Source organism: Armigeres subalbatus, chromosome 2 (genome assembly GCF_024139115.2).
Source record: "Armigeres subalbatus isolate Guangzhou_Male chromosome 2, GZ_Asu_2, whole genome shotgun sequence".
Classification (NCBI taxonomy): Eukaryota; Metazoa; Arthropoda; class Insecta; order Diptera; family Culicidae; genus Armigeres; species Armigeres subalbatus.
The window spans coordinates 324,585,541-324,609,811 of NC_085140.1; the positions used below are offsets into that span (position 1 = coordinate 324,585,541).

A 24,271-nucleotide genomic window follows, 5' to 3' on the forward strand; every position below is an offset into this window, starting at 1 on the left:
TTCGATTTATGGATCTTCACTCTACCACAGCACCATTCAACACTTCGAAGGGACTGCATGCTAACTCACCATAAAAACCATACGATTATGAAGTTTTGTACTCGGGTTTATTGTTACTTGATTGCACCATCACCGAAAAAAATGTGAGTTGTCAAAACGTTGAACGATGTTAAATTAAACATAAAGACGCACTCAACTTATCTACAACTTAATTAAAAAAAAAAAATTTTTTTTGAAAGACGCATTGAAGTTACATGGTAAAAAATATGCAACTTGATGATTTTGTTTCGTGTTTGCAACATAAAGTGCAGTATTCTTTGGTTGTTTGTTCCCAAATGTCAAACACGTACTGCATTGCAATGTTAATGAAACATTGATCACAACTCGAACGTTTTTGACATCTTGATGCAACTTTTTCGTGCTTTGATGTTTTTCCAATGCCTTTGATGAAACTGAATAGAAACAAGGTGCTTCTTGGAAGATGTTGCGTGTGCTACTTGGGTAGTTCATAGTCCTGAAGCTACCTGGTTCCTCCATTTGTACGCAGTTGTTAAGCAATCATTTATACCTAATGATAATATTGCATCTGCGAATACAATCTGGAAAAGACATTCCATTACATCTTATACAACATTGTCGACAATGATTACATAAACCAGTATATGCGATTTAATTGAACACATATATAATTTCATATTGACGTGAATAATATCTTCATAATATTATCATCCCTAAGAGGAGAAATACAACGTTGTCAATATAACAAAATAGAAGTTTGTTTTCCCTAAAATCGTGTTTATTGTATATCTTAAGTGTTCTATAGATCGCAGTGATGTTGTGAATTTATTGTTGAGAACAAAATATGGAATAAAACGACTAATAGTACTCTTTTTCTGGTTGCTAAATTTCTATCCATTTAGTGAGTACTTAAAAACAACACCAGGCTGTTTACTATGCCTAATGACAAATAACAGTAAGTATTCTATTAAGAATCTACCTTTGAAGGTTTAGTTATACATAGCTAGTACAGATGTACGGAAAAACACAGTTCATGGAGAATGGGTGCGAAAAGGTTCCCTTAGAATTCTGGCCAATAGTACAAAAATAACTGAATGATCATTTTCATGTAGTTCTATTTCACAGACATTGACTGGGTTATTACCGATTGTTTAATGTTGAGGAATGTATTTGTATAAAACAACTACCGCTTTTGATATTTGTCTTTGAATTGTGTTTAATGACAATGACAAATATGTTCTTTTTAATATTCTTGAAAAAGAATATTTTATTGAACATTTAAGGATCAACAGAGTTGTTGTAAGTATATTTGAAATCATTATAACAGAGGTCTTTACAATCAAATCTTAACGACATTGTAACTTCAGATGCACATATATGCAATTTTTCAAATATTTGCGCGATATATGATTCTGTTGTGAGTTTAAATTTACATATTTACAACTTATGACATAGATTGTAATTAGATTGTACATTTGCATTAGGGTAATTCGCCAAATGTTGAACGGCTTATTTCTTCGCCTATTGTTGAACGCACGTGCATTTCTTATGGGAGTTCAACAATAGGCGACAAAATTAGCCGTTCAACATTCGGCGGTTTCCCCTATATGTAACCTTTCTACAATTTTTCACAACTTCTGCTGGATCTATATATGATTACGATCTGATCTGTGAATATATATATATAATTTAATTTGTACATTCTTATACGATTGTTGGTTTGCTGGGTGATCTCGTTTCTATACAAGGGTGTCTAAGTACTCATATTTAAAACCAAAATTCCCTGATTTTTCCAAGTTTTTTCAGGTGCTCTACATTAATTTCCAGGTAAAAACAAACGAGGCATATATAGATTTTTGCAGCAAAATAATCAATTCAAACCATTTCAAATTGGGGAAAAAAATTTCAAAAGAAATTATTAGTGGCCTCACTACTTTTTTTCTCGTAAATTACATAAGAAATTCTTTAGGGAATACATCCAGTAATTGCTTCAGCCGATGAATAAAAAATTCCTTCAGGAATTCCATCGGAAATTCCTTCAGATATTCCTTCGGAAATTACTTCAGGAATTCTTCGGAACATCCGCTGAAACTGAAATCGATTTTTTTTCAAAGAGGAATTTTTAAGAATTGATTCGAAACTTTCCTCAGAAATTCCTTCTGAACTTCCTACAGAATTTCATTCTGAAATTCGTTTAAGGGTTCTTTTGAAAATTTCTTGAGAAAATCCCTCATAATACCTTCGTAAAATACTTTGGAGATTTCTTGAGAAATTCTTCTGATATACCTGCAAGAATTCCTTATCCTAAAGGATATTTATCTAAGAATTCCTTTAAAAATTTCTTTAGGAGTTCCTTTGGATTTAAATTCGGTTATTTTTTGGACAAACTTTAACAAACTTCGGAAGAAATTGTTCAGGAAATTTATTTTGGAATTTGTTCGGGTATTCCCTCAGAACTTTCCAAGAAAATCTCTTCAGAAAATCATTCCGTTATAAATTTCTTTGCACGTTCCTCTAGCAATTTCCTTGAAATGTTGAAATTACTTTGGTAACTCCTTGGGGGTCTCCAGTAGCCTTGCGAGCAAAGGCGTAGGATTGCCAATCTGAAGCTGGCGAGTTCGATTCTCGGTCCGGTCTAGGAAAAGTATATTTGAAAAGCAGGTAAAGTTCCAGTTGGAATGTAGAGCCATTGAAGAAGAACTCCTTTAGACATTTCTTCGAAAATCCCTTCACGTGAAGCAACATCTAGTTTGCTTAGACCTAGCAGCTAATGTACCGATTCTATAAGTGTCAAGGTGATGTTAGTGATCAAGTCAAACATGCATGATGGACAACAAACAGCAAAGCCTTATTGAAGCATATTTTGGCAAAAAGAATTATAATGGTTACATCGAGTTGATTCAAACCGATGTTGGTGATGAAACCAAATATCCACTACAAAATGATGCATAAATTATGGCCAATTGAAGCTTGTTGAAGCATTATTTGGCAAAATAATTTAAATAATTACAGCACCACTAGCGTTCTAGTACTTATGATTCTACTTTACAGCGCCACCACTTATGCTTCTACTGCGAATACCTTTGGAAAATGCTTCAGAAATTCTTGGATTTATTTTAGGAATTCATTCGCAAATTACTTTGGGAAAACTTTAGAAAACACATTGAGGAATTGTTCCGGATTCTCCTACGAAAATATCTTTAGTGATTCATTTGGAAATTCCTTCACGAATTTCTTGGGAAACTTTAATAAATTCCTTTAGGAATTTCTTCGGAAAATATTTCTGGAATTTTCAAAGAATTTCTTTGAAAATTGCTCAAGTAACTTCTTCGTTAATTTCTTCGGCCATTCCTAGAGAATATTTTTAGCAACTCGTCCAGAAATTCCGTTGTGGGATTGATTGAAAATTCTTTTAGGGATTCCTTTGGGAATGCTTTAGAAAATTCTTTCAGCAAAAATCCTTCACAAATTCCTTTATTTTTTATTTTTTTGAAAATACCTTCAGATTCTCCTTCCGGAATTCCTTAAAGAATCCATTCCGAATTTCTTCCTGAAGTTTCTTTTGAAATTTCTTCGAAATTACTTTGGAAGGTGATCCAGAAATTCATTCGGAAGTTTTTCCAGGAATTTGCTTTCAAAAATCCTTAGTAATTTTGTATTTTTAAAATATTCCTGAAGAATTTTGGAGGAAATTCTCAAAAGAATTTACAAGGCAATCTCTAATTGATTTCTCCAATAAATTCATAGATTTATCCAGAAATTGCTTCAGGAATTATCCAGGAGTTCCTTTGAGGATGGCAATTATTTATGAATGTTCAATACATTTTCAATTATAACAATTGTACATTCATTCAAAGAATAATCTTCATCTTTTGAGAGAGTTTTACTCATGATGCATTGGATCACCGAGCTAATTAACGATAAAAGTGTGAGGATTAGTGTTCAACCCCAGTTTCGGATCATAAATTGAAAATAATTATGACAAGAATAGTGTAGATCTCCACTGAATCGGTTTAGTGAAAATATCGCCCAATCATAGATTTCAGTGATAAACTTGACTGGTTTGAAAATGCTTTCTCGTTTTCAATATTGCCGTCATTAATATCGCCCAAAAAAGTAGCTCCTATTAAACACCGTTTTAAATTCGCTACAAAGCCAAAATTCTTATTGGGGTTATCGAGTTATCCATTTGACTACATTTATGACCAAAAATTGTGGATTTATTCGAGCGTTGAAAATAGGATTTATTACGATCTTCATCACGTAGATCTGCTCATAAGGTCAATAGTCATTTAACGTTTGAAGCTTTATCAGCAGATTTATGAGAGGTTTGTTGATAGCAATAAGAGGGCCAATGAACCTGAGTAGCTGGCTTTGATCATTGCCGCTGAATAGCAATTGCAATTGCTATTGTGCCTGACGAAAAATGAAAAAAATCTATGTGTGGAAATGCGTCCCTGGACCTCCATTCTAACCGGAACCAGAGGATTCAGAGTTTACAAATCCAGTAACCCTCCCCAACTCAATTTTGTGGAACGTGCAAAGTTTCTGTACGTGCAAGTTTTGATGAAATTTAACGGAAGCATATTAATGGATCGTAGACATGAACATTAACCAACTTCCAGATCAAAAGTTTTTTATTGCAACTGCGCCAGTGATGTCTCTTTCAAACATAAGTTTGTATTTGCAGTAAATTCTGCGAAGAAACTTATGATGTTGCATGGGGATATGTAGTTGTGTACACAAAACGCAGCCATTCTTCACATCTTCGACAATAACATCAAAAATTTACATGGATGAGCGCTTGAAAAAAAATCGGTTTTGTCATTCGGTCGTCAGCATGGTGTGAAAATGGTATGCCGCTAATACCTACCGATTTAACTTTAGTCAGACTTTATTGGTTTAGTCAGAATTACCTGTAGCTGACAATGTAAATATGGTTAACAAATGCGGCACAATATTGTCTACCAAGGCAGTGAGTAAATTAGCAGCAGCATTAATTTAAGTTGAGAAATCGAGAAAATATCACAAAGAAAGTCCAAATCAAGTTGATTACCCTAATCTCTTCTCACATCTGATTTTTCATCACTGCAGCACTTAGCACTGAAGTGCTAAGTATGTAGTAAGAAAATTGCAAAAATTCATACCACATAAATATTTTTAATATGGGATCGATAAAAACCGATTTTTAACGTCATTTCGGATTTTAAGACAATCCACATGGTCGAAGTTCTGCGAACCCCCACCAAACGCCTTTCCGACTGGCCTGTGATATATTGTTCGTGGGGACACGGAAGCTTATTCATAACTATTTATACTTATGTTTGTTATAGAATATCCTCAGTTACTAGGTTGAGGATCATTCGATTCGATTATTGAGCAAATCCCAAATAACTATTATAGTTTTATAACGTTCTTCGAGACAACGAATTACTCTTAAAGTATTCTACAAAACTACAATAAATCCGTCGTGTTGGAACTTCCACAGGGACGCCTGGGCTAAAATTCTGTATTTTTTATTAACTGTCTCTTGGTTGGATTTAGCAGAATCCCAACCCTAATACATTTTTTTGTTGCTGGAATGGGCTCTAAAACAAGAAATACATGTAAATATACGATGAACGAGAACTGATTCATAATCTAATCATTTTACACGTTGTACATCCCCAGCTTGAATTTACAATGAAACAAGCTGTCAAACAGTAATCTGAACATCCAAGAGGGTGATTTACAGCTGAAACTAATAAGCAAGCAATCTCGTGTCCCAATTCCTAAACTAAACTAATATTTACTTTTCTCATATCCCTTATTTGCTTTTATATCGCACAAGAAAACCACTAATACCGCTAGGTGGATTGATCAGATTTTCTATTTATTTATATAGTAACTCTAATCAATTACCCCAACTGCATACCGAACCAAGTGCTGTCGGTATTTCCCACAAATGGAATTCCAGCCCGCGATCGAAGTTGTAAAACGGGAATTTGAAATGCAAATCCCCACTTAGCCAGGCCAGTTCCACCTGGGCGCCCGAACGTCACCCCCGTAAGGGAACGCAGAATCTAGAATCCAGTCGCCTACCCCCACCCTTAAAAGGGAGCAACCCAGTTAAATCGCAATTTTTAAGCAAGAACTACGCATCTACGGTTACGGTTACGAACGAGCAAATCGAACAGCGCCACCCAGGAAGAAATAGATACTAACCGTAGTCATTCATCATGGCCCTGTGCTACTGCCGGATCGCGCGACTGCTGGCTGAATTGCTGCTGAGCTGGGAGTATTTTCTGCTGCTGCTGCTGCCGCTGCGTAGTGTGCTTGTTATTTTTTTCGCTTTAATTATTTATAAGGCAGTTCTCACCGACACGACTACCGGTCAGCGAGTACCTTGTACAACGTTTTGTCGGTGTCAATGTGTATTATCGAGGGGAAGGCGCTGGTTGCCTTTGATGCGATGAATATTCGAATTATTAAGACGTTGTTTTACAGCCTAGTATTGCGAATACAACTAACTAAGGGATTTGTGTAAATATGGCGTAAAAATTTGACTACAATTCTATTGGTTTACGATATCAGCGTCTCACGTTGTCTGACATTTACAGAAAGTTTGTTCATACAAATTGATGTTGATATTGATACGAAGGGAAAAAATAGTTCATAAAGAGTAAGATGTTTTAACGTATAATTCTTAGAGAGAGTAGATATTTCCAAAACGTTTAATCTTCTTTTCGTAGTACAACTATTCGAAACAATTTTTCAATGAACAAAGCTTTTTGTGGTGCGGTAAAATACTAAACACAGCAATTTTAGATCACAGATATTACTCCACGTCGTCTGGGTTCTTCAGATCCTTTCTTCCAGAGGTTCGCCAAAACACGTGATTACAAAATCTCTCTCTTATCCAGCAAGATTTTAATGCAATTTTTCTTATTACTTCAAGCTTATTCCCACGATTAGTCGCTTTCCTTCCGACTTGGTTCTATTCCTTTCGTAGATTCGGCTGCGTAGATATCCTCGTCGACGAAAATACTCCAGCAGCAATCAGGCAGCAATCCTCGCACGTCTTTTAACGAGCTTTTGTGAGTTGAAGACAATCTCGCGATTCCAGGTGTAACGATACGCAAATGCGACGTACATGCTCACAGGTAGCCTACAGTCCAACGGGAACAGATTTACATCAACTGTTCAGCGACGAATATCGGCTGTAGCCCCAAACTCATCACTCTTATGCCCAACGAGTCAATTTTCTCCTGGCAGGTTTCCCAAGGACACAAAATTTTAACTGCGATAACAACGACCCGACGAAACACGCGGCCACGATATTTATGCTTTGAGGCGTGAAAAATGCGCAACAGGTTTAAACTGAGAGTCAACTATCGAAACGACACGAATGCCATGACGCTAAGTAACAAACTGAGTGGAAACTTTTTTCCATTAAGTGGGAATAGCATCGCTTCAGACAGCAGTAAAGAGACTCGCACTAAGGAAACGCACACTAATCTGAATAGTCGCGCCGGACAACGATCGACCGTCACTAATTCATTAACAATTCTCAATAACAACCGGTCAATAACAATCCATTCACGCTAACCGCATCAATGTATTGGCAGATAATAACAGCGACCACGCTGATACTACCACACCATTCGACAAGTGAACATCAAAAGAGAGTGACCCACTACTGTGAGGGTCCCTTCGGGGCGCCAACTCCAACACGGGCCAGACCCGTGATGGCTTTGCACCAATATTTGACTACTACCTGTGGTACCTCCTGAAGGCTGAACTGTTTGAAGAAAAATAAACGCATGATACTGGACGGAGCACCCCTATCTGAGTATCCGGCTGATAAGACTTGTTTCGAAAAACCAGACCAATATGTATGTACCTACTGCATATTGTAAAGCGCTACGTGACCGGTAGCACCATCATCAATTATGATCCGTAATTGACACACAACCCTCTTGGAAACTGGTATGGTAGGGTTTATTAAAATATTGGGTAAAGTTAGTAAGCGCTTTTGTTATTGCTCATCATTTAGGGAAATTATTTAACTACCCACCCTATGTTCACTCGAAAAATAGAAATGAAAAAAGTGCTCGTCAGTTTTGTCAGTTGATGTTGTTAAAATGCTCACGGCTCAAAACAAACAAACAAAAAATAAAAGCATGCCCATATGCCTTTCATTGTGTAGCTTTTGGCAAGATGAATATAGAAACTAAAAACCAAAATAAAATATCTCTACAAGATCTGGAAGAATGGAGAAGACTTTTATGCACTGCATATGCCACTCCAGCATTAATCTGAAGATTAAAAAAAAACAAGATTTTGAGGAGAATTCTCTTCAGAACCCTCTCGCAATCATAAAGTCAATAAAATGCTGTACACTTTTCCCCGATGCACCGATCTGATGAAAAATGGGAAAACAAAAGAAAACAGAAATTTGAAAGCGTTGTTAAAAACCAGGAAAAGTCTGGAATACAGGATTCAAGCCGGGAGAATGCAATTTTATTTGATATCATTAGTTCACAAAATTGGAATGCCTTACCGAGGGTTCGTCGCTTGTGAAATTTTCATTAATGCGATGAAATCATTTGCATATTGTATGCCTACATATGGTGTAGAACATAAAATTCGACAATCAGTTTTGTTCATGTTCTCATAAGTGTTTTCCAAGATAACACTATCCCGCAGGTAGGGATCTTCAAAATGTTCATCGTCATATGAACATACGTACCGATGGAGTCGCATGGTCCATCAACTATTTGTGATTTAACTAATACATTTTTTTTTAACTTTGCACATTAGGGTGGCTCAAAAAACACTTTTATAATTTTTTTGATGGGCCGCCCTCTTATTCGGCTCTATTTGATGCCCTGATGCTCTGGACAAAATTTCAGCCAAATCGGTCAACGTTTGGGCGTTGCTAAACTCGTTGGAAGTTTGTATGGAAAAATGTATGCAGAAACATCCAAAAACAGTGATTTGCAGTTGGACGGCACAATTTACGATCAAAAATCATGATACTCATTCAGTTCTTGTAGAATTAAATACAGAATGTTATGCTGAAAACCGCGAGAAGATTAGAGTTTATTAGGCAAAGATATTAGCATTTTACTGGAGTGTTGTAGGGGTGAATTTATTTCTTTTCAAAGGTAAAAGAAACGAAATTTGCTCAAACCCCACATCAGAGAAATGCTAATAACTTAGCCGAGCAAAGTCTAAACTTCTCGCGGTTTTCTACATAACATTCTGTATTAATTTCTTCAAGATCTGAATGAGTATCATAGTTCTACATCGTAAGTTATGCCGTACAACTGCAATTCATTGTTTTTGGATGTTTCTGCATACATTTTGCATATAAACTTCAACGAGTTTAGCAACGCCCAAACGTTGACCATTTGGCTGAAATTTGTCCAGAGCATCAGGGCATCAAACAGAACCGAATAAGAGGGCAACCCATCAAAAAAATTGAAAAAAGTTTTTTTCCCATACTAATTTGAGCCACCCCACAGTGTTTTCTAACCCAGGAATTCGTGATCGAAAATGTTTTGGCCATGAAAAGTTGATTTTAGAGTCTCAGTGACTTCGGAGAAAAGTTTCAGTATGTTAAGCTCCATATTTTGGAAAAAAAATTGTTTTGACTAATCCCCCTAAAAGTGAGATGGAAATTCTCTTTCCTCCAATTATGAAGATACATCATTGGTGTCTTCAAAAAAGTTGTAGAAAAAGTTTCTAGGAAAAATTTTGCTATATAAACTTTATTTCTATCTGCTATAGAAGTCGAGATATGGGTCGTTATTTATGAACGACCACCAAAAAACAAGTTTTTCACGATACTTTCGTCAATATATTTTTTAGATTTTTCAAATGTTCTACAAAGATCTCCGTCGTGATAAAAAACATGAACCTTTCGAAGACAGTTTCTTCTTATTTTCAATATTGATGAAGTTATTGACGATTTTTTGTTCAAAAATGAGCATTTTGACATTAATTGCATACATGTAGGGGCAAAATGGGGCAGAATTTTAATTAGGAGATTGAAAGTATAACTCATGCACTAACGGTTGCATTGCAACATATATGTGACTTAGCTTTCCGTAAGTACCGTATGGATATGTTTTCTTCTTCTTCTTGTTATATATAAAAAATGAATTGGTCTGTATTCCGCATAACTAAGAAACGGCTGGGTTCAAATTTCTTCATCACAATTTCCTATGGGCTTACATAATATTTTCTTATGTAAAAGTCGCGACTGGAACTGAAAAATATGAAAAAATCACATTAAATTTGTATGGGTATTTTGTATAGGCAGATCACAACACGCATTCTCACCTACTGTGCAAGACAACGTCTGCCAGGTCAACTAGTTCATGATAATTACACTTACGCCAAACCTATGTCTTGTCTTAATGTCCAAATTTGGAAAATGATTATCGAATCGAAGGATATTTTACAGAAATACCAATATATCAGGATATTGGTATTTCCAGAGAATTCTAAATGAAAAGAAATAAACTAAAATTTTTGGAACACGTTTCTGTTAACCTGTTTTTGCAATATGGTGATGTTTTAGACGTAGTAAACCGGCTTTTTATTATTCCGGGATATTTCGAAAAGAAAATAGGTAAAACAAGTACCTTCGAATTGCTTTCATAAAATTATATTTATACTTATGATGTTTGAGGCGTCGCTAACCATAGTTTCCATTCAATAAAGATTACTTATTTACCCGATACTGCATTTCCTCTTATCAGCATTCCTGGCTGTATGGTGATTTCTAAAATAATACAATTTGCCCAAATACACTGGGGTTGCTTTTTACGTGACTTTTTGATGATTTTTTCTTAAATGCGCGTTGTTTCTTCCCGGAATATGAAATTCATGTCAGTTCTGTAAAACATCCATTCATAATCATTTAGGAAATTTTGTATTTGGCTAAATCATAGGTCTGGCGTAAGTATAAAGACTAAAGATAACCCTGCAGACGTTGTCCTGCACAGTAGGCGAGAATGCGATCTACCTTTTAAAATTTCCATTTATTATTATTTATTATTTATTCAGACTAAGGCCGAAGTGGCCTGTGCGGTATATAAGAGTCTCCTCCATTCGGCTCGGTCCATGGCTACACGTCGCCAACCACGCAGTCTACGGAGGGTCCGCAAGTCATCTTCCACCTGATCGATCCACCTTGCCCGCTGCGCACCTCGCCTTCTTGTGCCCGTCGGATCGTTGTCGAGAACCATTTTCACCGGGTTACTGTTCGACATTCTGGCTACGTGCCCGGCCCATCGCAGTCGTCCGATTTTCGCGGTGTGAACGATGGATGGTTCTCCCAACAGCTGATGCAACTCGTGGTTCATTCGCCTCCTCCACGTACCGTCCGCCATCTGCACCCCACCATAGATGGTACGCAGCACTTTCCTTTCGAAAACTCCAAGTGCGCGTTGGTCCTCCACGAGCATCGTCCAGGTCTCGTGTCCGTAAAGGACTACCGGTCTAATTAGCGTTTTGTAGATTGTCAGTTTGGTACGGCGGCGAACTCTATTCGATTGAAGCGTCTTGCGGAGTCAAAGTACGTACGATTTCCAGCCACTATGCGTCTCCGAATTTCTCTACTGGTGTCATTTTCGGCAGTCACCAGTGAGCCCAAGTACACAAATTCTTCTACCACCTCGATTTCGTCACCACCGATGCAAACTCGCGGTGGGTGGCTCACACTGTCTTCTCTTGAACCTCTTCCTATCATGTACTTCGTCTTCGACGTGTTGATGACTAGTCCGATCCGCTTGGCTTCCCTCTTCAGTCTGATGGAGGCTTCCTCCATCTTCTCAAAATTACGTGCCATAATATCTATGTCGTCGGCGAAACCAAATAGCTGGACGGACTTATTGAAAATTGTACCACTCGTGTTAATACCTGCTCTTCGTATTACACCTTCCAAAGCGATGTTGAATAGCAAACACGAAAGACCATCACCTTGCCGTAACCCTCTGCGGGTTTCGAAGGGACTCGAGAATGCCCCTGAAACTCGAACTACGCACATCACCCGATCCATCGTCGCTTTGATCAACCGTGTCAGTTTATCCGGAAAACCGTGTTCGTGCATTAGCTGCCATAGCTGGTCCCGATCGATTGTATCATATGCGGCTTTGAAGTCGATGAATAGATGATGTGTGGGCACGTTGTATTCGCGGCATTTCTGCAGTACTTGACGAATGGCAAACACCTGGTCCGTGGTGGAGCGTTCGCCCATAAAACCCGCCTGGTACTGCCCCACGAACTCCCTTGCAGTTGGTGCTAGTCGACGGCATAGAATTTGGGAGAGTACCTTGTAGGCGGCGTTCAGCAATGTGATTGCGCGGTAGTTGCTACAATCCAGCTTATCGCCCTTTTTGTAGATGGGACACGACACCTTCCATCCACTCCTGCGGCAAAACTTCCTCCTCCCAAATCTTGGTAATGACCCAGTGCAGCGCTCTAGCCAGTGCCTCACCACCGTGTTTAAATAGCTCTCCTGGTAGTTGGTCAACCCAGGGGCTTTGTTGTTCTTGAGCCGGCCAATCTCCTCCTGGATTTCCTGGAGATCCGGAGCCAGTAGAATTATGTCCTGCGCGCGTTCTCCCAGGTCCATCACCATACCGCCATCTTCGTCAGCCACATCGCCATTCAGGTGTTCTTCGTAGTGCTGCCGCCACCTTTGGATCACCTCACGCTCGTTCGTAAGAAGGTTCCCGTTTATGTCCTTACACATATCGGGCTGTGACACGTGGCCCTTACGTGGAAGGTTTAACTTCTCATAGAAATTTCGTCTGTGAATGGCGCGGTACAGTTGCTCAGTCTCTTCACGGTCTAGATCTTTCTGCTTTCACTTTATCCTCCAAAAAATCGTGTTTTGTCTGTTCTTCGCCCGTTTGTATCGTGCCTCTTTCCCCATCGTGCGGTGTTGCAGCAATCTCACCCATGCTGCATTCTTCTCTTCCACTAACTGCTCACATTCGCCGTCATACCAGTCGTTTCTCTGATCCGGGGGCACCGTGCCTAGTGCAGCGGTTGCGGTGCTACCAATGGCGGATCGAAAATCTCTCCAGCCATCTTCAAGAGTCGCTGCGCCTAGCTGCTCTTCCGTTGGAAGTGCCACTTCCAGCTGCTACGCGTATTCTTGGGCTAGTCTACCGTCTTGTAGCCGCCCAATGTTAAGCCAATGTTAGGAGGTTTTGAGCGCAGGCATACTGCAACGAGGTAGTGGTCGGATTCAATATTCGCACTGCGGTAAGTGCGGACCTTCGTGATGTCGGAGAAGAATTTACCGTCGATTAGAACGTGGTCGATTTGGTTTTCCGTTTCTTTGTTAGGTGATCTCCATGTTCCGTTGTGGATATTTTTGCGGGGAAAGAAGGTGCTTCGGACTACCATTCCGCGGGAGGCTGCGAAGTTTATGCATCGTTGGCCGTTGTCATTCGATACGGTGTGCAGACTATCCGGTCCGATGACCGGTCTATACATTTCCTCCTTCCTACCTGTGCGTTCATGTCACCGATGACGATTTTAACGTCCCGCAGTGGGCATCCATCGTATGTCTGCTCCAGCTGTGCGTAGAACGCTTCTTTCTCGTCGTCGGGTCTCCCTTCGTGTGGGCAGTGCACGTTGATGATGCTATAGTTGAAGAAACGGCCTTTAATCCTCAGCTTGCACATCCTTGCGTTGATTGGCTGCCACCCAATCACGCGTTGGCGCATCTTACCCAGCACTATGAAGCCGGTTCCCAGCTCGTTGGTGGTGCCACAGCTTTGGTAGAAGGTAGCCGCTCGATGCCCGCTTTTCCACACTTTCTGTCCTGTCCAGCAAATCTCCTGCAGCGCCGACGTCGAAGTTGCGGGGATGTAATTCATCGTAGATCATCCTGTCGCAACCTGCGAAACCTAGCGACTTGCAATTCCATGTTCCAAGCTTCCAATCGTGATCCTGTATTCGTCGCCTAGGTCTTTGCCGATTATATCGAGTCGCATTATCTCTTATATTGTTCGTAATGATTGGTTTTCTAGGCGGCTTATTAGGCCTGCGCAAACCTCCTGTCTCGTCGGAGGGCCGTCGTGTCAGGGCTGTTTAGCGTCCCACCTAACACCGGGACTTGGGCTTGTGCGCTTTGAGCGGCACACGGTCGCTTTGGTGGAGCCTACTTGCGGATACATGCAGCTTTTTATAGAGGTTTAACAGGGCCCACTGTCAAACCCCACCACATCCTAGGCAAGCCCCACAACTCGCAGATGGCCTGGGGAGGGATCGTCAAGCCCTTGGACATAGTCCCTGCTGCCCGCCATACAAATTTTATTTTCAATTTTTCATATTTTTTCCAATTTTGGTCGAGATTCTTACATGAGAAAATATTCTGTAAATCCGTCGGACATGTTGATAAACAAATTTGCTGAAGAAATGAAGAAAATCTATCCAGCCGTTTCTTAGTTATGCACAATACAGACCAATTCATTTTTTATATATAACAAGAAGAAGAAGAAAAAGATGTTCATACGGCACTTATGTCAAGCTATGTCACATATATGTTGCAATGCAACCATTAGAGCATGAGTTATACTTTCAATTACTTAAATACAATTCTGCCCCTACATGTATGCAGTTAATGTCAAAAAGCCCATTTTGAACCGAAAATCGTCAATAACTTCGTCAATATTGAAAATAAGAAGAAACTGTCTTTGAAAGGTTCATGTTTTTATCGCGACGGACATCTTTGTAGAACATTTGAAAAATCTAAAAAATATATTGACGAAAGTATCGTGAAAACCCTGTTTTTTGGTGGTCGTTCATAAATAACGACCCATATCTCGACTTCTATAGCAGATAGAAATAAAATTTATACAGCAAAATTTTTCGTAGAAACTTTTTCTACAACTTTCTCGAAGACACCAATGATGTATCTTCATAATTGAAGGAAAGAGAATTTCCATCTCACTTTCAGGGGATTAGTCAAAAAAATGTTTTTCAGAATATAGAGCTTAACATACTGAAACTTTTTCTCCGAAGTCACTGAGACTCTAAAATCAACTTTTCATGGCCAAAACATTTTTCGATCCACGAATTCCTGGGTTAGAAAACACTGTGCACCCTATTGCACATATTAAATTAACGAAATAACGAATGGTTGAGTTAAAAACTACCAAGTCCCTAGCAGAATTCGAGGTGATACTAGCCAATGACGGCTTAACCAGTACATTCCGTCAGAATGGGATGGAGTTGTTCATTAACGTAGCCATGGCTCGATCTGGTTACTTAACTGGAGGGTCGATAAGGACTACACGATATTCTAACAACGACCATTTGGTAATCCGCATTATGATCAGTTGTGTAGTGTTAGGTTTGTGGGTAGGAGACCTCTAGCTTTGACAGCGACCCTGGAACTGTGAGGTAACACTAAAAATCTATACGAGGATGCCGAAAGTATAATGCATTGATAGCTGTTCTGTAACGCACATGCGATGACAGTGTGCGCTACCGAGAAACGACCTCCGGCGTGCTTCGGCCAATGTGCCTTTTAGGGCTAGGTGAAGGATGCAAAGAGGTCGTACTGAGGTGAATAGGTTTGAACACCGCCTAACGTTCAAAGCTACGAAACTGGCCCTTAACAAGGCCACTAGTAGCAATAAGAGATAGTATTTCAACAACCTAGTGTCAATGCTAATCCTTGGGACGATGCCTACAGGATAATAATAGCGAAGACCAGAAGAGGCCAGTCCCTGGCCTCCAGCACCGCAAAACGCGAGTGCGACTGGAATGGCATTGGTGACGAACGAACAGTTGCTTGAAACATCTTGAATGCATCGATCATGGTGGAGGCTGTCATGTTTGGAGCAGCCGTGCAGAGCCTGTACGAGTGTAGTTTCCTTGATATAAGGAGACAGAATTTAGTTGGCCACCTGGCGATCCATGGTTGCAGCATACGTGAAAAAATAAATGCGTGTTGTGTTCATCATCTAATAATTATCGTTTCCTCTTGTCATAAGATAAGTTTGTACAATCCCATTGAATTCCACCACTTAAACTTTAAGTGGTGGAATTCAATGGGATTTTACAAAGTCGTCTTATGACAAGTGAAGACATTCCACTAAAAAGCTCAAAATAATTTTCTTAACAATTAAGGTTTGTTCATCCAAAAACGCGAGGTGATGGGTAAGCCGGACATTAGGGCAGCCATAAGTAGACCCCATCGTGTAAGTTTTTTTTAATGATTTTCTTAAAGTGATATTTCCTAACTGCTAGAGTTCATCACTAAATCATTTATGTCCTCAAATAAACGCTTCTCCTGAGAGAAGATGATGCCTTCTTCAAATGAACGCATCTGTTCGGAATTAGATAAATGAAGGAGGTAATGGCTTATTTAAATTAAAACACACTATAATGTGCACTTTGTATAACGCAATCCACGTGTCTTGAAGGGACTCGAACCCATAACCACCTCCAAACTCTGAGAAACATAAAATTTAACTTTACTGATGTGTGACCGTGTGTAAATTATTATTGTTATTTATAAACAATCGTTTTCTTTTGGAGTACTGCCAAAAATCGAATTTCAAAATATTCGTTCCAAGCATTTATTGTCGGCGTAGCACCAAATTAGAATTCGGAAGTAATGACTTGCGAGCCCAGCGCACTACTTCCGAAGTTGGGAATTTTGTCTGTATCCCGAGAAAAAAATATCTTCCGCAGAAAATGTCTTCTAGCTTTGTACCGGATACACAATAGTTTGATAAAAGTAGAAAGGTGAACTCTTATTTTTAAATATTTTTCTTCAAAATATGTAGATTTTCCAACTTGCTAAACGATTTTTGTTATGGAATTCGACAGTGCATGCAGTCTTAGAATTTGGGGAGACTTGATCCCCTTTTTATGATATCTACTCAATGAATATTTTTTAATCAACCCTTAATCAAAGTTGGTAAATCTACAACAAACTAGACACCTTGGCAACAAGCTATGTTAACAGCAAACGCTGTCAACTAGCTGGATAATCTCATGGAGAATCAATAAAATACGCAAGGCGGTCAAGATTCAACGGTGCAGAACGAGGAGCCAACACCCAAGGGTAGCAGAAGGTACGCAGTGAAACAACAAGAACAAGCTAGACGGTGCTGCTCCACGCAGAATTCAGTTTTCGACAGCGAAATCAAGCTTCACCGTTCAGCGGCATCAACACGACAAACGTCACAGCAAGTCCGTTAGGGGTGGCATTGCGCATCTCGACTCGAAACGAACAAACCATGCAAACTGTCATACGAAAGAGCTGTCGAAAGGAGATGCGCAATGAGGCCCCAGGTGTGATCAGCAACAGCACTCTATTAAACTACCTCTCCACCTAGACAGTCCGTCAGCTATGTACGCAGCAATTTCTGTCAACCACAACTTTCATCGGAAAACAACATACGCTATGCGGTCATTACATCAAACAACACCAAGGCCGATCGGCCTACTATAGGCAAGGGAGACTGGAACTCTGAAGTTTGAAGTAGGTGGATCCAGATACCACTGAAGAACGTGCCAAATTGCGATCCACCGCGCATTCCCATCCCGCCGATGGAGGATGGACCGTTTGCCGTTCACGAAGTGGGAAAAATCGTACCCTCTGATTCTGGAAACGGGACTTAGGGATCTCTGCATTGCACCAGTTAATGTATTGGATAGGAGACCAGAAATTGACAACCAAAATTCGGTTCAGCGCGGAGTTGATGCTTACGGCCACTATCAGGTGCAGCGGGATATCAGCTGGCAGCACTGGGAAAAATGGAAGGCTTCTTAGGAAGCCTGACGCAGGCTCGGGAGACTGGAACCCTGAAAGTTAGTATAGGGAGGCTACAAGTACCAACAACAAAGTCGGGACAGCCGAGAAAGTAGAGTCGCTTCAACCGGCAGGCGGCACGGGAGGTTGGGACCTTGAAAGCTAGTAAGAAGGCTACAAATGGCATGGACAATCGAGTAAGCTATGCAGACAGCGTACAGCAAGGAGCTGCCAACGACGAGTGAAGCCGCCACTAAAATACGTTCTACGGAAGAGGCTAGAGAACCAACAACAAGAAACGAGACCTTGCCATCAAGTGGACCATCGAATCAGATACAGTTGCGAACACGGTCACCACCATAACAAGGGAAGAAAACATCGACCAGCGTTCAGCCTACAGAAACCAGCGAACAAGTAGCATTGCCTACACAACAACAATCACCCAATAAGGCAAGTTAGCCATAAAGGTGCAAATCCGTCTGAGCGCCATTGACTGATGGGTCTAGAACGCAGTAATAGTCCGTTACACGGCTGCTTGCCGACGCTCACAAAAAAAAACTCTGCGCTTGTGGTATTAGGTTCTGTTACGTTAGTACTGTTAGTCAGGATTTTTTTTTTTGAGTTTGCAATTTTTAGTATAATCATTCGCTGCATGGCACAGCTCGTTTGAAAATAAAGACAAACGAATCATTGTTTTGAAACCACAAGCCGAGCAGAGCTGTCAAGCCAACTTCCCTTCAGTTCAGAAAAACGGTGAAACGTTGATATCAACTTCGTACAAAAAGTGATACTCCTCGATCGTCGGTCGGTCGGTCCATCGTGTGCATGTGGTGTAGAATTGCACAGAAATAGAAGTGATCGCTTCATTCCGCAATACAAGAGTGTCGGAAATTTCCATATTGGCCTTGATTTCCCAAAAAAGAGCTCCGGAGAAGAACGGTCAGCCTCCTGGAGAAGTACGCACGAGAATTGAAGGTTAGTTTATTCCTGCAAGAAAATTCGCAAATTAAGCGAGCTTGGTAGTCATATAGCTACTGCTTCTGCCTCATACGCAGGAGGTCGTGGGTTCAATCTCAGGTCCGTTCCATTCTCCTACTTTGTATCTTTCTCTTTATTCCTCATGTTCTAGCAATCGCTAGAACTGGAAATGGACTTCCATACCGTTTCCATTACTATTCCTATACCTTCAATTTGAGTATTCTAACAGTAATCTGCTAGAATTGGAAATGAACGTTTAGAGCTCATTTCCTACATCCAATTAGAAATTCCATCAGTTACCTTCTCCTATCTATCACATTGGCAGCTCGTTAACCAAGACGGACCTCTGCCGCTCCAGCCTAACCCAGAAATTCCAACAAATTCCGCATGAACTCGTGGCAAGTGCAGAGGTATATTCGGCTTGCAGTGAGCGAGTGATTGCATCATCATTTTCCTCCCCCTTCCCTACATTGATTTGCATTCTGACGTGGCAGGCGCCAGTATGACCTAACAAATGAGATCACCAGTACTTGTACATTGAAGATGTGTGCTAGTCCCAAGCAAACATCTGTTGGTTCCCTGTGCAAGAACAGCTGATCTGGTCATAATGGAGTAGCAACTACGAGCAGTCAATCAAGCTCAAGCTCAAGCAAGAAAATGCGCAAATTAACCAGAGAGCATTCTCTGACAGGAAAACAGTCGGCACAGGAATAAAGAAGAATGTATTATTATTTCTCAGACTAAGGCCTGTTCAGTAAATAAAAGTCTTCTCCATTCAACTCGGTCTATCTATCTGCACGACGCCAGCAACGCAGTTTGCGGAGGGTCCGCAAATCATCTTCCACCTTATATCGATCGATCCACCTTGCCGCTGCGCACCTCGCCTTCTTGTGCTCGTCGGATCATTGTCGAGAACCATTTTCACCGGGTTACTGTCCGACATTCCGTTTACGTGCTCGGCCCATCGTAGTCTTCCGATTTTTGCGGTGTGTACGATGGATGGTTCTCGTTGGATGGGAATAGAGAAGGCCACCTGGTTTACGATACGTGGTTGGAAACGAATGGTTCGATAGCACGAGCAAAACGACAGTGCGAAATTAAGATGAGTTGCTTGAGCGCGTCTTACCGCACGGCTGGAGGGCTCTTTAATATAATTACACACGCAAAAAAAAAGCGTTCATGAATTCGTGAACTAACGATTTCACGATGTTTTTTATCGGGAACAATAGTCACGGATTCGAGAATACAGCCACGTTTTCTGGAACGTTCTGGAAAACGTGACTGGTGTTCCGGAATCCATGAATTAAATCACGGTGTATTTTTGCTGGTTCACGAATTCGGGAACGCTTTTTTTTTGCGTGCAGCATCAGGCCACTCCGGTAAAGGACCAAGATCGCTCGGTGGAGGCATCACTCTGAAAAGAATGGGAGGAATCACTTCGAGGATAAGACTTCGATCACAAGCAGCTCTCGGTTTTTGGAAACAGGAGCAACGGCGAAGCCTCTGTATTGGAGACGAGAACTAACCAGCGAGTAGGGGACAGGGTGGAATCAGCCGGCCTGTGTAGTTTGGAACGAAGTAGGGGATGATGGGATTAAGCGCTTTCGATGGATGACGAGTGATATGTTCGATCATGCATGGACAAAAGCAGTAACCGTGAGTACTCACGCGAAGCAAACCGGATGCAGTGAAGAAGAGAAGATGTATCAAGGATAGATAGGTGAAAGGCAGCATAAAGAGGGATGTTTGTAGAAGAAAATATTCATCCTTCTTCTTCATTGGCATTACATCCCCCACTGGGACATTGCCGTCTCGCTGCTTAGTGTTCATTAAGCACTTCCACAGTTTGTTAACGCCGAGGTATCTAAGCCAAGTTACTTTTTCTGCATTCGTTTATCATGAGGTTAACACGATGATACTTTTATGCCCAGGGAAGTCGAGACAATTTCCAAACCAAAAATTGCCTAGACCGGCACCGGGAATCGAGCCCAACCACTCTCAGCATGGTCTTGCTTTGTAGCCGCGCATCTTACCGCACGGCTGAAACGTAAGAATGATATTCTAAAAAATGGATTAAGAAACGAAGCTTTCTTTCATTTCTGTTTATAGTAAGCTCTTATAAAATAATTGGTGTTTTGAAGATATTGGATAGAAATTGAAAGAATCATCTTTAATAAAAATGCTAAATCATTGCCATGTAAAATAACACAGCCGAAATTATTGGAAAACGAAAAAAGTTTTTATTATTGTAAATCAATAGTTACACTATTTTGACATAAAATTGCTAATATTAGCAGTCTAATGGGACAATAAAGTTGTGCCAACTTTTGCTTTTTGGTGTTGAAACAATTTGATCAAAGTTGTAAGATGCAAAACTTGATGGTACTCTACAGCTACTGTAAGAAGGAAAAGATTTAAAACAAAATTCATGTTTTGCAATTTTACTCTTCACTTCTTCAGCCGCTAGAAAATAAGGTTACTGTTCTGGTTCTTCCATTAATAGCAATTCCTCCCTTTATCTGGTCGAAGTTCTGCCAAAACGCACCAAGCGGCTTATTGACTGACTTTTGATATATTGATCGGAAAAATAAAACGGAAATGATTACATCACACATTTGTTTTATGATATCCTTAGTTATGGGTTTTAATCAACTAAATCTGCCAAGCGAAAGCTTGGGCAGAAAAAAGAGTAAGTTTTTGTTTAAGTTTGTAAGTTGGCAGAACTTCGGCCCTAAACGGGCGTGAAATGGAAAATGGAACAGTTCCATCATATTGTGTATGAAAATAAAATAACTGCTCTACCACGACAACCCTAGATCGTGAGATCGTGAGTTTACTCCACAAAATGTCCTTACTGCTGTTGTATGTCTCCAAAATCCAAGTTTGTTATGAAGTGAACGCACTTTCACTCCAAAAACGATTTTTTGCAATGACCATTGAATGGTCAATCGATTTGATTTCTGATTTTGCCTTGAGACGTTTAGCAATGTTAATCAGTGTTCCTTTCATAGCTCATTACTAGTAAGACTGTTCACCATTCGGTGGATCAATCAGGGGTGTTTTCTTCCTAATGATAAGGTACAGCTCAATGTTAATAAGTTCATTACGAACTGTTTTAAAGAACCTTATCTGAAATTGTCTAATAATACTTTCACCAGATAATGCTTCACGGACATAAAAATTCTATACAGTTGCGTACATTTTTTACCAACAATTTTTTACTTAATTTTTATAGAATTTCTCAAAAACTTCCCTTATTTCACAGTAACCAATATAATGATTTTTGTATGGAGAGCAAGTTGAAGATAGTCGTCATTTCGCTAACTACCTTACGTGAATAATACTTGAGTCCTTCGAAAGATTTGACAAACATTTAATGGACTACACTAATTTAAATCCGTAATAAAACCTAATTAGTAGCTTAGCTTTATATTTTATTTATAAAATTACTTTTAGAACACAAAACAAGATGATAGTAACTCTAATTACTAATATCGCATACTTATCCCATCCCACAAATGGGACATGGCCGTTTCGTTGCACATTATTGGATTATTATCTACGATGTTTCGAAGCCATGTTACCAATTAAATATTAGTTTATAATGTAATTAGGTCAGCACAAATAACTTGTGTCTAGAAAGCCGGAATTTTTTTCAAACAAGATCTGGATACGAACCAAGTGACTTGTTTTGTATCCGCTTTGTTCTAATGCCAAAAAAGTTGACAGGCCGCAATAAATTATTTGAATAATGCAAACTCTTGCTTGGCGTAGAGTCTCATTGTTTTGAACATGTTCATAGTGTTTATAAAACATTGTTGACATATTAGCTCATTCATCGCAGCAAATTTCTCGGCTTCCAATCTCTAGATTTCACCAGTTTCGGTGAACGAAACCAGTTGTTTCTATAAATAACGACCACCACCCGCCACCTGATTGAGATAACAGATAGGCGGGTTGTCGACACCCAGAAAGTCGTTTTTCTTGAACCTATGGAAAGGTACGAAAAAAAGGGGAGATAAAGTCCGATTCCCACTTACAATGAAAAATTTGCGTGTGTTTTTGTACACAACCATTCGTAGCCAATTGGAGCAGGATGGCTGTCACGCGATGGGTCCATGATCGGCATCGTTGTTTTATTCGAACCGGTTCGAACCGGCTATAGCATATTTTTTTGGGGCTCCAGCAGCAACTCTATATCAGCAGGAGCTGTGTGAATGCGCTTCAGACATCTACCCTTCATTGACCGAAGGCTATTCAAAAACAGATTGGCTTCTCTCAGTGGATAGCCATACCGTCGCAAGTTCAAGGATGGCTCAAAATATCTTACTTGTTTTGTTGTGTAAATGGCTATAGGTGAGCTTTTTACTCCTGAAAATGCAAGTCACTGCTTACGCGGCTAATACATATTAGTTTCATAATTCATAATGGAATCTGGCTGATACTCGGCAAGGTAGTTTCCCCGGATCACCCAATGATGCCAAGCAAACATGGATCCAAAACAGAAATCGTGAAAATCCCTTCGATAGCGTAAAACCTCTTACTTACATGAGAGACTGTATAGGATAACGGGCTAACTTTTGTCCTATTAGAAACGATTTTTTCAGTCAATTTAATTCCAGTAATTTCAATCCGTCAAAAAACTTTCATAAATTTCCAAAAATGTCTTTAACTTCCTGATTATTTTCATTATTTTCAGTTTGATTATTAATTAGTTGAAAGTTGAAAATGTACATGTTTTATTCTTCAACCAAGACTTTTATATGAATTTATAAGAAGACAAATGAAATCAACTCAGAACAAAAATGACACATAGCCCTATGCCACGCACCACGAGATAGTCTGCTGCGGCCGCTTATTGATCACCACTAATTGATCGCGCGGAATCGAAGCTGAACGGTTTGTGATAGTTGTCGTGACCCGCCCTCGTTTCGCACAACTGGTCTGTAACTACATATGTATGGGTCGCTTAGTAGGGTTGACCGAGTTGCTTCCGAGCCTATACCGAGACAACGGCGCTACCAATAGTGATAAATCGGCTGCTAATCGACTAATTGAAACAATTTCCTGATTGTTTTGGTTGAGCGAACTGTAAGAATTTGAAATACTTCCACATTTCATCCACTCACAAAACTTGTTTGTGCACCCCTGTCGATATCAATTTAGATGTGGATGACCTTAACCGTAAAAAATGGAAGCAATTAATTAGGAATCAAGTCAAGACACACGATATCGGCCGGTCGATTCACCGATCGTTCTATACAGAAGCTATATGAAGCTTTCAAATTATTGACATGTCGGCAACAGAATGGGTCAACCTCGAGTTTTTTTTATTCCGGTTCTATGTGCAAACAGTTTGCTTTCTCTTTCATCAATAATTTGATTGTTTCTACGTTTTTATAGATTGCATAAGATCTATTCTAAGTTTAAGTATTTCTGATTTACTACTAACTAACTACGAGGATAATTCAACCGTTGTAACATCCCGCCAATGGT

At 39.9% G+C, this 24,271-nt stretch overlaps 1 protein-coding gene across 2 annotated transcripts in view; it reads right to left on the reverse strand.

Moving 5' to 3' along the window:
* LOC134212711 (activating transcription factor of chaperone) overlaps positions 1–24,271 on the reverse strand; it is a 91,036-nt gene that overhangs the window by 27,981 nt on the left and 38,784 nt on the right. The window contains exon 1 of one of the 2 annotated variants that reach the window (XM_062690795.1): positions 6,223–7,423. The exons of the other annotated variant lie outside the window; for it this stretch is intronic. Coding sequence (XP_062546779.1) covers positions 6,223–6,238 — 16 coding nt within the window. The 5' untranslated portion in view covers positions 6,239–7,423. Of the gene's footprint in view, positions 1–6,222; positions 7,424–24,271 lie in introns of those variants that run through there. 2 annotated transcript variants of the gene reach the window in all.